This window comes from Peromyscus californicus, unplaced genomic scaffold (assembly GCF_007827085.1).
Source record: "Peromyscus californicus insignis strain IS unplaced genomic scaffold, ASM782708v3 Scaffold_4__1_contigs__length_199733344, whole genome shotgun sequence".
Classification (NCBI taxonomy): domain Eukaryota; kingdom Metazoa; phylum Chordata; class Mammalia; order Rodentia; family Cricetidae; genus Peromyscus; species Peromyscus californicus.
In genome coordinates, this window is record NW_026294562.1 from 175,476,308 (window position 1) to 175,489,359 (window position 13,052).

Genomic DNA, 13,052 nt, shown 5'->3' on the forward strand with positions numbered 1-13,052 from the left:
CCTAGAATCCCCCAGTGAGAGGCTGGGGGTGTGACTCAGTGGTAGAGCCCCTGCCTAGAATCCCCCAGTGAGGGGATGGGGTGTGGCTCAGTGGTAGAGCCCCTGCCTAGAATCCCCCAGTGAGGGGCTGGGGATGTGGCTCAGTGGTAGAGCCCCTGCCTAGAATCCCCCAGTGAGGGGCTGGGGGTGTGGCTCAGTGGTAGAGCCCCTGCCTAGAATCCCCCAGTGAGGGCCTGGGGTGTGGCTCAGTGGTAGAGACCCTGCCTAGAATCCCCCAGTGAAGGGCTGGGGTGTGGCTCAGTGGTAGAGGCCCTGCCTAGAATCCCCCAGTGAGGGACTGGGGGTGTGGCTCAGTGGTAGAGCCCCTGCCTAGAATCCCCCAGTGAGGGGCTGGGGTGTGGCTCAGTGGTAGAGCATCAGCCTAGAATCCCCCAGTGAGGGACTGGGGTTGTGGCTCAGTGGTAGAGCCCCTGCCTAGAATCCCCCAGTGAGGGGCTGGGGGTGTGGCTCAGTGGTAGAGCCCCTGCCTAGAATCCCCCAGTGAGGGGCTGGGGGTGTGGCTCAGTGGTAGAGCCCCTGCCTAGAATCCCCTAGTAAAGGGTTAGGGTTTGACAAACAATGGGGGACCCCGACCTTCAATCTCCAGTGCTAAGGAGGGGAATTCCCTGGGGAAAACTAGGGGGTTCCGGGTTGAAAGGCTGCTCTCTCTCTAGGCCAGACTTCTGGGAGCTCACGAGCAGATGGTGTTTCGGTGCGGACTTACTCCTGCTAGTGTGCACCTACAGGTGAGGACTCTGCCAGGTGATTTTTAGGGTTCGGGGTGGTGCAATAGGAACACAGGATGGTATACCAGGTGATGCCCACTCTGTGAACTGTCTGGCCTCAATGCAAGTGACCTCACTCTCCCTTGGATGAAGACCCTCCCGAAGGCTGGGCCGTTTCCCCTCCTTTCCAGAATATTGTCTCGCCGGAGACCGCCGTGAGGGAGCTCGCACGCACTGAGGACTGCACCATCTATACACACCAGCCGGTGTGCGTGTTCCCGCCTCCCAAATGGACTGGGCCTGGACCAAACCACAGGAAATGGACTAAGAGGGGGGCAGCGGAAGAAGAGGACAGGAAGAAATCCCACCCCAAACTTCCGCCTCCCTTTTCTCTACTTTGTAATTTATTGATCCGTTTCGGATGGGAGCCAGACACCCTGCACCTGCGGAAAGGGGGCGGGGCTTCCGTCTCGGGCCGCATGCGGGGAGAGGCCGCCCCTCCCCTTTCTCTTGCCCAGTCGCGGGGCCCAAGTCTTCCTTCTTCGTCCGCTAGGAGGGGAGGGCAGACTCGCTGCTACAAGCCTCGCCCCCCTGTGCCACTCAGCCCTGCCCCGCTGCGTCTGGTCGCCAGTCCTCGGGGGGTCATCTGTGAGCGGGGTCCCCTGTCCCCCGTCCTGTGTCTCGTGTCCCCCGGGGCCTTCCCGCCCCCGTGCTATGGCGGTGTCTGTGCCCAAGGGTCAGGGACGCAGCACTGCGTTCCCAGTTCCCCTTCGGCTCCGGGGTTTGCATGGGAAAATCCCTCTGTCAGCTATGCCACTGGGTGATGTGGCGGCGTGGGGAGGGGACGGACAGCGGGGAGCTCCCCACCCGACGCTCAGTTGGCCTCCCAGCCCCAGGCGTTACTCAGTGATCACGGGTAAAGACCTGCTGTTTCAAAAGCTCTGGTATTGACCAGCCCTTTTCCGAAACAGGGTCTCACTTTGTAGTCCTGGCTGGCCTGGAACTCACTCTGTAGACCAGGCTGGCCTCGAACTCACAGAGATCCGCCTGCCTCTGCCTCTGCACTGAGATTAAAGGTGTGTGCCACCACTCCCAGCTTTTGTTCTCAAGATGTTAAAAACGCAAACCAACACCTCCAGAATCAAGGAGTCGAGGCCCTCCTGTTTCAGGCCTTCTAGGGGAGGCTGATGCCTCAGCCTGCCCTCTGCCCTGCCCGCCCCCCGCTCCCCGCAGGCCACATCTCACTCGGGACACTGATGTTTCCAGGAGCGTGTTTATTCAGAGCTCTTGTCAGGTGGGCCGTCCAGGGGAGGTGCATCTGCGACAGCTGTGGCCAGGTCAGGGCTCTGGAGTCTCCAGCATGTCAGCCAGGGCTCTGGACAGGAGGACACAAAGGTTAGCCGTCATGACCCTGCCCATTTCACAGAGGAGACCACGGAGTCCCGGGAGCGCTCTCTAACTCACAGTGGGCCAGCCCTTCTCCCAACAGTCTGAACCACAGCATCCCCAGCCCAGCCCCCCACACTTACTGGTACAGGGAGGAGGAGAAATAGTCGATGTAGCTTCCTGTGAGGGAGCAGAGAGAAGAGGCATGGTGGATGGTGGGGGAACTCTCAGGGCAAGTGCAGGAGTGTGCTGTTCAGCACCGTTCTAATTCCTGCTTGCTTCGCACCCTCTAGGTCTCCAGCTTTCCCACCCTCAGTTTGTTTCCTCTGGTCCCACACTTACTCTAGGAGTACCTTCACCATTAGCTCCATCTTAGTTTCAGTCCAGATTCTGCACACAGGACCTTTGCCATGGCCACACCCCCACCCCAGCCCACCATTCAGCCACAGCTTTCCTGGTTCACAGCTCAGGCTGGCTCCAACCCCACTAGGGTTCACTTGGCCGGGCTTTGCCCCTCCGTGGGTGTCCGCCCCTCCCCCTTGGCTGCTCACCTGGAGTGCAGAGCGTTTCACAGACCAGTGGGCAGAGGTAGCAGAACTGGCAGTGCTGAGGACAGAGAGGGTCTGGTCAGGGAGCTGAGTTGGGACCACCCGGGGCCTGAGGCTAGGTAGAGGGTCCGAATGCTCATATAGGAAGGAGGCATGATGTGCCGTAAGGCCAGGATCGTGGCTTGGGGGCTCTAGTGGCCCAGCCATCTTGGTGCCTGGCTGAGTCTCTGGGAAGGCCTCACCTGACACTGGTCACAGTGTTCCCCCAGGTTCTCCTCATCACAGTGACAGCTCTCACATTCAGTACATCTCTGGGGACAGGAAGAGCCTGGTTAGAGGCGCCCCCACCCAGAATCCCTCAGGTCACTTCCCTGTCTGAACTCAGAGTCCCTCCTCTCCAGGTGGCTCCTCAACCACCCTCCCTGGTTTCCTATCTCAAGATAACCCCAAGTGGTCCACTCACCCAGGGCAGGGCCTGTGAGTGGTTGCGGACCCGGGAGGCTGACCCTCATCGGAGGCCATAAATGCTTATTGCCACAGCCTCCCTACCCCAGCTTCTGGTCTCCAGCTTGTTCTGGAGCATTTGTTTTTGTGTCCCCTCACTCCCAGGTTCAGAGGCCTCCCACCGGCACCCCGGGGCGTGCCAGGCAGATCCGGGCTAGGGACCTACATTGCAGAAAGAACAGTAACCACACAGGGACCCTGGCTGGTAGTTCTCGTACTCCTGGGCGTCGTGCTGACCTGTGGGGACAGGAGGCAACAGTGACTGACCAGTGGGCTAACTGCCTTCTCCACTCCCACAGAGCCGGCTCACCTACCTGTGACCTCACGGCTCTCCTCCTCACTGGAGCCCTCTCTGGCCACCTCCCTCCCAGCCAGGGGGTTTGGGATGATGGTGAAAGGTAGCAGGTTTTCTTCCAGGATCTCCTCCTCCTCCTCAGACTCCTCCTCCTCCTGCTTTCTGTGATGGCTCAGGGGAGTCTGAACCTCAGCTCTGTCTTCTCTGCTCTCTTTCTCATCTTTTTCTTCCTCTTCCTCATCTTCCTGGCTCATGGGGAGGCCATGACCCTCCTCCTCCTCCCCCTCCTCCCCCTCCTCCTCCTCCTCCCCCTCCTCCCCCCCCCCTCCTCCTCCCCCTCCTCCTCCTCCTCGCTGTGGGCTCCTTTGCTCTGCCCTGAGTCTTCATCGCCCTCTTGAGAGTTATGGTCAACTTCCTTCTTTGATTCTTCAGAACCAGCCCCTGTGGGCTGCAGGGGCTGATGACCAATGTCACCTTGGACAGACTCTCTGTGACCCTGGCTAGTCTGTTCATCTTGATCTTGTGGCCTGTGGCTGGGGTCCTTGTGGCCTAACTCAGCAGAAATGTCCTTGTCTCCCTCCCTGGAGACTCTGTGGTGGTGATGGCCAGGGACTTCTGTCATATATTCTTCTGGGAAGTCCTCCTCCTTGTCAGACTTGTGGCCTTGGGGTTGGTGGCTGAACTTGACTGTTACCTCCTCTTCTTGACTCTCACTTCCGAGCCTACGGTGAGTATGTCTGGGAGACTGGTGCCAGTGTTCACTGGATACATCTTCCTCTTCTTCCTCTTCCTCATCTTGGTGACTTTGATGGCCATGGCTGGGGACACGATGGTAGTCTTCATCTGAGTCATCCTCATCACCTTCCTTCTCATCACCTCTGTGTCTGTGGGCCTGGTGCCCACGCTCAGTGGAGCCGCCATCATCATCATCATCATCATCATCATCGTCATCGTCATCATCATGGCTTCGGTGTCCAGGCCTGGAGATGTGATAATGGTCTTCATCTGACTCATCCTCATCTTCTTCCTTTCTGTGGCCTTGGGTCTGGTGCCCACGCTCAGTGGAGTCATCATCATCATCCTCTTCTTCATCTTCTTCATCTTTGTGGCCTTGGTGGCCCTGGGCCTGGTGTCCAGATTCACTGGAGTCAACATCTTCTTCATCTCCATCTTTGTGGCCTCCATGTCTGTGGCTGTGGGCGTGATGGTGTTCATCTGAACCCGCTTCATCTCCTTCCTTTGAGTAGCTGTGGTGACCATGGGCCTGGTGCTTATCATCAGAGTCCTCCTCCACTCCCACCCCCTCCTCCTGCTCTCCATCATCATCTGCCCCTCCATGGCCGTGGTGAACATGGCTGGCGATGTGATGGCGAGTCTCACTGGAGAAAATGTTGTCCTCATCTTCATCGTCAAGGCTGTGACTCCTCTGTCTGGGGAAGTGGTTCTCAGACTCTGCTGAGTCCCCCAAATCTTCATTATCGTGCCCATGGGCCTGTCTAACATGCCCTCTAAAGACCTCTTCAGAGACATTCTCCTCTCCAACCTCGTGACCAGGGTACCTGTGGTCTTGGAGCTGGTGGCCATATTCCCTGGAGAAATCCTCACCCTCTTCTCTGTGATCTCTATCCTTCTCATCTCGATGGCCCCCATGGCTGTGGATGTGGTGGCCAAACTCAGCTGACATGTCCTCTGAAGACCCAGGGATGCCTGCATTGTTGTTCCAGTTGCCGAGGCCTAGCCCAGCCCCTCTCAGCTCCTGGGTCACCACTGGAGGGACCAGCAGGCTGGCTACTGTGGCCCAAAGGAGACAAGTATGCAACCATGGCCCCTGAAAGCCCATGGGGACGTTTAGCAGTTGAGCCTGGCTTCAGCTGCCTCTGGTGGGTCCTTGCGCCTTTTCTGTTCTGACTTTGAGGTTGTCTTTCTTGGGTGGTGGTATCTCTCCCACTCTCTCCTTGTCTATCTTCCTCAGGTCTTGGATGCCTCTCTGAGGATGTCCCCTTTGAGGCCCGTGACCCTGGTTCCAGGACCTCCCTTCCCACTGCTGGGCCAATGGGGTCTGTCCCCTCCCCTCTTGTGGCTAAATTTATCCTCAGCCTAAGTTATTCTGGTCACTCCCTGCCTGCCCCTCCCCTCAGCTCCTCTGGCTCAGGACTGGGTGGCGGAGGGGTCTTCATGGCCAGGAGGGGGCAGGGACTTGTCTTTGGACTGCCCCAAAGCCCAAGTTTGGCAACTTTAAGACAAAGGCTAGCCTTTTAGAATGCTATGCTGGAAGAGCCTGGGGCACTCTCACGATGAGGAGTAAATATAGGAGCCAAGGGACCTGCCATGCAAGAACTGGGGGTACACTAGTGAGGATGTGCAGCCAGGGTGGGACGTGTGGTGTGAGAGTGGGTGACATGCAGAGGCTGTGGAAGAGAGTAAAGGAGTCCTGTCCCCAACACCCCATGACCTCCTGTCCCTGGAACTCAGCTCTGGGGGCAGGGGACCAGGCCAGAGCTATAAATACAGCAGGGGAGGGTGCTAGGGGCTCAGGTTACGACCGAGGCCCCAGCTGTCCCCACCGGAGGGACTTGGCAAGAGACAGGTGTCACCCTTCTCAGAGGGCCATTCCACACTTGTCAACATACCCATGCTCTTTGGGTTTTTGTCCTTTATGAATCAAGCTCCCCCACCCCATTATAGTCACTGAGGGTCCCTGTCCTCTCTTAGGATTCTAAACCCTCTGACTCTCCAGCTCTCACTGTGCCTGTCCCCCTCTCTCTCGGGGTCTCTGCCTCCCTCCCCACCCCACCTCTCTGGGTCTCTCTCTCTCTGGATCTTTCTCGCAGTCTCTGTCCTCTGAGTCTGTGTTTCTCCCACGGCCCGCTCTGTCTCCTTCCTTCCTCTGCTGGCTCTGTCCTCCGAGTCCGGGTCTTTGGTCCCCCTACCCGACCCCACCCCCGTCTAGGCAGCCCAGTCGGTCCCTCCTCCGCCTCGCAGACCGCCCTCTTCCCGCCTCCCGTGACGTGTTCCCCAGGGCTCCCCGCCCCGGGCTAGGCTGCGAAGTTGCGGATCCGGTTTGGTCGGGCGGGTCGGCTGCTGGGAGGAAATACACGGAGCCCCAGGGGCTGCGGCGGCAGCAGCATGGTGGGGCTGGAGAAGGAGCAGGTATGGCACAGCGCGGGGCTGGGTGTGAGCGGGTTCGAGGGGCGGCGCCAGCCCCGCCGGGACGGGTGGGATGCGGCGGGCGCTGGGCCAGGGGTTCCCAGACCGAGGAGCGGCTTGGGGTCCCGGCTGAGCCTGCGGGAGGAGGACACTGGAGTTCCCAAGGTGTCCCCGGGGGCGCGCGGGGCTGTCTTCGCATCCCGTGGGTCTGACCCGGGTCCTCGCCCTGCCCTTCTTGTTCCGGTTCTCAGAGCTGGATCCCTAAGATCTTCAGGAAGAAAGTGTGCACGACGTTCATAGTGGACCTCTGCGATGATTCGGGGTGAGCAGTTCGGGGCTGCTGAGCTGGCAGCACAGGTTCGGGGGCCCTGCCCGCTGCAGACAGGCTCCCTCCCCACAGACCGGACTCGCCTTACTCAACGCCGACAAGGCCTGCCCACCACAGACAGACCCTTCTCTGCCCACCACAGACAGACCCTTCTCTGCCCAGCAAGACAGACCCCGCCCACCACAGACAGGCCCCGCCCACCAAGACCTTTTCCCGCCTCCACCTCAGACAGACCCTTCCCTGCCCTTGTTTTGGGCCACTCTGCCTAGGGTACACCTCGGATTCTGCATTCTCCCCCTAGCCGCGGGTGGGGGAGCGTGTAAACGCTTCAGGGATCCATTCCGTGTCTTTGTGTCTCGTCCATGTGTCCCTCTTTGTGTCACTTTGTCTCTGTCTGCTTTGGCTCTCTGTGGCATCCCTGGACTCATGCTGGCCCGGCGAGCATAGGCGAGCATAGGCGAGCATAGCCATGCCAGCCGAACAGAGCTCTGCGGCTTTGGGATAGTAATTCCCTTCTTGGGCCACGCTTGTCACCTGGGCACAGAGCTCCTCCCTCCCGAGGTTGCTGTGCAAACCAAACAAGGTCACTTCGGGACGGTTCTGGAACTCTGCCCACCATCTAATAAACACCCGGAAATATCCGCAACTCCCACGAGAAGAGGGCAATTACCACTGCGTGCTGTGCTGTGGGTGGCAGGGGACACAAGCGAGCCCCGTAGGGCCTCCCAGCTTCGTCCGTGGCCTCCCTCGATGGGTCCAGCTTTAAATCTTCCCTCAGGGTGGGCTTTTGGCCTGGGGTAGTCATCTCTTTTCCTTAGTGTGCCTTTTTCGGGGGCCCGTTGTCCCACCGTGGTGGGATGGGAGAATGTGTAAACAAACACACAGACTGGTTTACTGATGGCAAAGGAACAGGCAGGGTGACAGAAGTCGTGGGAGCTGGGAGCTGATGGGTACAGGTGTCATTGAGGAGGTGTTGCAGTGTGGTGCTTGGAGGTGGCCCTGGGCCTTGGAACTGCATGTTCGAAGTCCTCCCTGACGACAGCCCGATGTGACTTGAAGACAGAGCAGAGTTCAGGGTGTAAAGAACATTGTCATGGGTGAGGAGGCTGGTGCCAGACCTCCTGGGCACTCACAGGCCACCCGAGTGTGGGGCTTTGGGGGCTGGGCAGGCTCTGTGGGAACTGTGTGAGGATGGCTAGGAGGTCAGGAAGCTGAGAGTGGACATTGGGGGCCAGGACTGATGGGCGGGTGGCTCCTGGGCATGCCACCTGGAGACTGGAGTACAGGGGGGACACAGTCGTCACAGGAGAACAAGCAGGTTTGAAAACAGACGATGAGTGCAGCCCCTGCGTCTGGGTACACGCTGGGCCTTGGGAAGCGGGGTGGGGAGGGTGAGGACCCAACTGGTACTTAGCAGAAGGCTGAGGCTCACACTGGGGTCTGAGAGATCCCCGCTATGGGTGGAAATTGAAACCGTGCGAGCAGAAGAGGGAACTGCAAAGGCCACTTCCCGGCCAGCTTTCTTTCCCTCCTCCCTCCTTCTTGCACGGAAAAGTTTAAAACATCTGTGTCTGGGCTTAGGCTGAAGTTCAGTGAAGCACATGTACTTAGCACGTTTTGGGTTCCATTCCCAGGACCAAAACCCAAACCCCAAAAACTCCCCCCCCCCACCCCGTGTGTCTGTCCACGCCTGTCATTCTAGCACTCAGGAGACTGAGTCAGGGACATCACTGAAGGTCTGGGTCAACCTGAGCTACAGAAGCAGACCTTATCAAAAAAAAAAAAAAAACCTGGGAGGGGCTGGTTCGGTGGTTTAGAGCACTGGCTGCTCAGTTCCCAGCACCCACAGGGCGGCTCACAAACATCTGTAACTCCAGTTCCTGGGGATCTGACTTCCTCCTCTGGCTTCTACAGGCCCTGCACATACATGGTACCCAGGCAGACAGACATGCATCAAAAAAGATAAAAACCAAAACGCCCACCTACCCGCCCGTCCAATCTCTGACTGCCTTAAGGACGAGTGCTAGCCACTGCTGTCCACCTCCTTTCCCGGAAGCTTCTTAACTTTCTCTCGTGGCTCCTGCCGGCCTTGGGCTAGATAGAGAGTCATGAAGGACAGCCAGGAGAGCATGGCTTTTAGGTGCTCTGAGGGCAGCAAAGGGAAGAGGAAGCCACCATGGCGGTTGGGCTTTGGGGAGAGGGAGGATCAGGCCAAGGTTTCCAGAGTGGGTGCATTCCACGGCAGCCAGCCACCTTCTGACGGTGAGACGACACCTGAATAGCACCATTGTGCCTCACAGCCACACAGAGCAAGATGTCAGGGGGCAGGCAGGCAGGCACAGGAAACATTGCCAGCGCCGGGTGACCAGACCTTTCTCCTGGGGTGACAGTGCTCACTGTCCATGTTGAGAATGGAGACAGTACTGGTGACAGAACCCTGAGCTGTGAACTGTGATGGGAGACTGAGGTTTCCTTGGATGTTATTTTGTGTGTGCTCCCGAGCGCAGGTACAAATGTGTGCACGTGGATACAGGGGCTGGAGGACAACCTCGGGTGGTGGTCCTCACACACCATCTACCGTGTTTATTGAGACAGTGTCTCTCACTAGCTTGGGGTGACCTGGCTAGGCCGGCCGGCCAGTGAGCCCCAGGGAACCTCCTGTCTCCTCCTCCCCAGCACTGGGCTAACAACTGTTCACCATCACACCCATGTTTATGGGTCCTAAGGTCAGAATTCAGGTCCTCATGCTCTCAAGGCAAGCACTTTTTCCCCTGAGTTTATTTTGACTTGTTCAATTAGGTTATAAGGAGTCCCATGTAGACAATAGACCCCTTGGGGCTAGGTGCTCCAGAATGTTCCATGTAGACATTCTGACTAGTAGAGGGAACAAGGGGGAGGCCCAAGAATGAGGTCCAAATGGGTAATTGGATCAAGTGGGGGAAACTGAGGCATACCAGGGTTCCTTGGCATTAGAGGAGGAGGAGGTTTATTGCAGCTGCGGGAAGACAACAGGCCGTAGGCACCGACCTGATGTGTGTCCTGAGCATGATCTACTAGCATGGCCTGCATCAGCACATCTGTAAAACTGGTCCTTACAGTAGGTGCTTAAGGTGTGCTGGTGTTCTCAGCACTCAGGCGGTGGAGCAGGAGCATCAGAGGTTCAGGGTCGGCCTGGGCTATAAAGCTAGTTTTAGACCAACTTGGGCTCTCAAAAATCAAAGAATGGGGGCTGGAGAGATGGCACAGTGGTTAGGAGCACTGGCTGCTCTGGCAGAGGACTTAAGTTCAGTTCCCAGCACCCACATGATGCCTCACAGCCATCTTTAACTCCAGTCCTGAGAATCCAACACCCTCTTCCAGCCTCCACAGGCACCACGCATGTATGTGGGCACTGACACATGGAGGCAAATATTCATATGGAGAAAATAGAAAAACATTTTAGATACCAGGTGGTGGTAGTACACGTCTTTAATCCCAGCACTCAGGACACAGAGGCAGATCTCTGTGAGTTCGAGGCCAGCCTGGTCTACAGAGCGAGTTTCAGGACAGAGAAACCCTGTCAGAAAGAAAAAAATTAAGATAAACCAGCCCCAAGAGGGCTTGGGGCTTTGGCTCAGTTAGAATGTTTGCCTAGCATGCCCTCAACCCTGGGCTCCGTCCTCTGCCCTAAAATAAGCCTGCTATGGTAGTGCACACCTGTAATCCCAGAACTCTCGAGGCTGAGGCAGGAGGATCAAAAATAAATAAATATATGAGAAGAAATAATTTGTGATCAGCTTTGGCTATAGTAAGTTTGAAGCCAGCCCTGAAAAGAAAAGTCCCACTCCTGAGTCAGCAACTCGCTTAACTTCTGAAACTGCAGGTGAGCCCCACTATTTGAATGCCTTTTAGAGTCAGGGCCAAGGAGACTTAGCTATGGTTTCCCCCAGTCCCTACTCCTTGCTTTTGGAAACTAAGGCGACAGTTTAGCTTAGTACAAGGGACACTTGTATATTTATGATTTTTATTTATTTTACCTATGTGGGCATTTTGCCTGCTTGTGTTTGTCTGCCGTGTGCCTGTACGGTGCCTGAGATGGCCAGGATCCCCTGGGATTGGCGTTACAGATGGTTGTGAGTTGCCATGTGGGTACCGGAATCCAACTTGGGCCTCTGCATGCATTCTTAATCCCCAGCCGTCTCTCCAGCCCACGGTGGCCTTATTTAGAGGGGAAACACTGTATCTAGGAGACCAGACATGGAAACCATCATCTGTTGCCTGTTTCTCAGAACGAGAAGGAAAGAGGCAGGGGACGACTGTACTGGGATATGCTGAACAGTGAATGAAGCCATCACTTCCTGGGCTCAGCCGCTGCTCCTGCCTTTCTGCCTGAGGGATGGCTGAAGGGAAGCCAGGCCAGCACCCGCAGGGCACCCCCCTTGCAGTCAGGGAACACTGGAAAAGTCTTGACTTTCCTGCTCTGTAATTCTAGGCCATTTAAAGCTGTTTAGAGTTCACGGTCTCCAGCCCGGGGCTGGTTGCTAGTCTCACTTCAGGAAACACTTCCTGGTTTTCTGGGCTCCTCTGAGTTCCTAGGAGCTTTTACTATATCTTGTATTGGAGGAAGAAATTTAGTCTCAGAGAGGTGGAGATGCTTGCCCCAACCGCACAATGGCTTCATCCTCTGGTAGCCAAACTTTGAATCATTTTTTTGTTTTGTTTTGTTTTGTTTTTGAGACAGGGTTTCTCTGTGTAGCCCTGGCTGTCCTGGAACTCACTCTGTAGACCAGGCCGGTTTGAACTCACAGAAATGCACCTACCTGAGTGAGTGCTGAGATTCAAGGCATTAACCACCACACCCAGCTTTTTGTTGTTGAATCTTTACAATTTTTTTTCTGTTTTAAATTTTCGGTTTCATAGTGTATGTCATCTTTTGGGGTACCTGTCAATGGTCGTCTGCCATTCTTGATTCTGATCCTGCAGGCCAGTCTCCCTGTCCTGGCTTATTTGGGATGAAGCATGGCTCTAGGGGTCTTCCCCTCAGTCACTTCCCCGGTAGTCAAAGCCAGTACTGGGTTTGCTGTGGCCTGTCTCCGGGGATGCAGGGTCCATGTGGACAGGATATGGACATTTGTACAGGGTGGAGTCAGTGGGGACACCCAGGATTCATGCTCCACCCTCATGCCCCCAGAGGGACCTTGTGCCAGTGTGGGAGACCTCGGGATGTCCACCCGTCCGTGGCTGTGGAGGATGCCTTTGGGGCAGCTGTAGTTTCGGAGTGGAGCAGTGATGAACACACTACCGAGAAGCCCACGGATGCCTACGGCGACCTGGACTTCATGTATTCTGGCAGAAGGCCCAGCAACGTGAGGCCTGCATGTCTGGGCCGCCAGGAGGGTGGGGCCGGGACAATGGCTGAATGTGTCTCCCAGCTGGCCCACCCTGTTCTTGGGTGCTTCTAAGTGCCTGTCCCTCTCTCTCTCTAGGTCCTTGCTGCTTCCCAGTCTGTCTGTCTGTCTGCTTCTCTCTGGGTCTCTGTCTCCCCCCCTCTCTGGGTCTGTCCCCGGTTGTCTCTGTCTCTCTGTCCCCCACGCGTCTCTTCCTCCTGTGTCCACAGTTCCTCCGGCTGTCTGACCGCACAGATCCGGCCACTGTGTACAGTCTCGTCACCCGCTCTTGGGGCTTTCGTGCCCCAAACTTGGTGGTGTCAGTACTGGGGGGCTCGGGGGGCCCCGTGCTCCAGACCTGGCTGCAGGACCTTCTGCGTCGTGGGCTGGTGCGAGCTGCCCAGAGCACAGGTGACCACAGGGCTTGGGGGCCATGGCTCCTGGGCCTTGGCCCTGCCGTTGCCCGGGTTGGAGGGCATTGCTCCCATTTCCACGCCTCACTCTTTTCCACTCTGTCCCTCTCTCCGTCTTACATAGGGGCCTGGATTGTGACAGGGGGATTGCACACAGGCATAGGCCGCCATGTGGGTGTGGCTGTGAGGGATCACCAGATGGCAAGCACCGGGGGCAGCAAGGTGGTTGCCATGGGTGTAGCCCCCTGGGGTGTGGTCCGGAACAGAGATATGCTGATCAACCCTAAGGTAGGAATGGGAG

At 57.0% G+C, this 13,052-nt stretch overlaps 3 protein-coding genes across 13 annotated transcripts in view; 2 read left to right on the plus strand and 1 right to left on the minus strand.

The window, feature by feature from the left end:
• The window catches only part of Ppfia3 (PTPRF interacting protein alpha 3), a 28,510-nt gene extending 26,657 nt beyond the window's left edge, over positions 1 to 1,853 (plus strand). Inside the window, exons 29-30 of one of the 3 annotated variants that reach the window (XM_052712468.1) lie at positions 714 to 785; positions 893 to 1,853. In XM_052712468.1, the coding sequence (XP_052568428.1) occupies positions 714 to 772 (59 nt within the window). In that variant the 3' untranslated portion in view covers positions 773 to 785; positions 893 to 1,853. The remainder of the gene's footprint in view (positions 1 to 713; positions 786 to 892) is intronic. The other 2 variants (XM_052712469.1, XM_052712467.1) reach the window with 2 other exon arrangements.
• Positions 1,854 to 1,960: 107 nt separating this feature from the next.
• On the minus strand, positions 1,961 to 5,352 carry Hrc (histidine rich calcium binding protein). The gene is given in 7 exon segments (XM_052712470.1): positions 1,961 to 2,139; positions 2,294 to 2,330; positions 2,702 to 2,756; positions 2,941 to 3,009; positions 3,369 to 3,439; positions 3,517 to 3,814; positions 3,817 to 5,352. Coding segments are annotated over 7 exon segments (2,088 nt in total). The 5' UTR covers positions 5,338 to 5,352; the 3' UTR covers positions 1,961 to 2,102.
• A 1,145-nt stretch (positions 5,353 to 6,497) lies between these two features.
• Positions 6,498 to 13,052, plus strand: part of Trpm4 (transient receptor potential cation channel subfamily M member 4) — a 28,001-nt gene continuing 21,446 nt past the window's right edge. For 7 of the 9 annotated variants that reach the window (XR_008212902.1, XM_052712457.1, XM_052712463.1 and 4 more), the window contains exons 1-5: positions 6,498 to 6,647; positions 6,896 to 6,966; positions 12,143 to 12,317; positions 12,569 to 12,749; positions 12,876 to 13,039. Coding sequence is in view for 8 of the 9 variants with exons in the window: in XM_052712457.1 (XP_052568417.1) it covers positions 6,624 to 6,647; positions 6,896 to 6,966; positions 12,143 to 12,317; positions 12,569 to 12,749; positions 12,876 to 13,039 (615 nt within the window). In the remaining variant the exon portion in view is untranslated. Of the gene's footprint in view, positions 6,648 to 6,895; positions 6,967 to 11,685; positions 11,776 to 12,142; positions 12,318 to 12,568; positions 12,750 to 12,875; positions 13,040 to 13,052 lie in introns of those variants that run through there. The other 2 variants (XM_052712460.1, XM_052712465.1) reach the window with 2 other exon arrangements.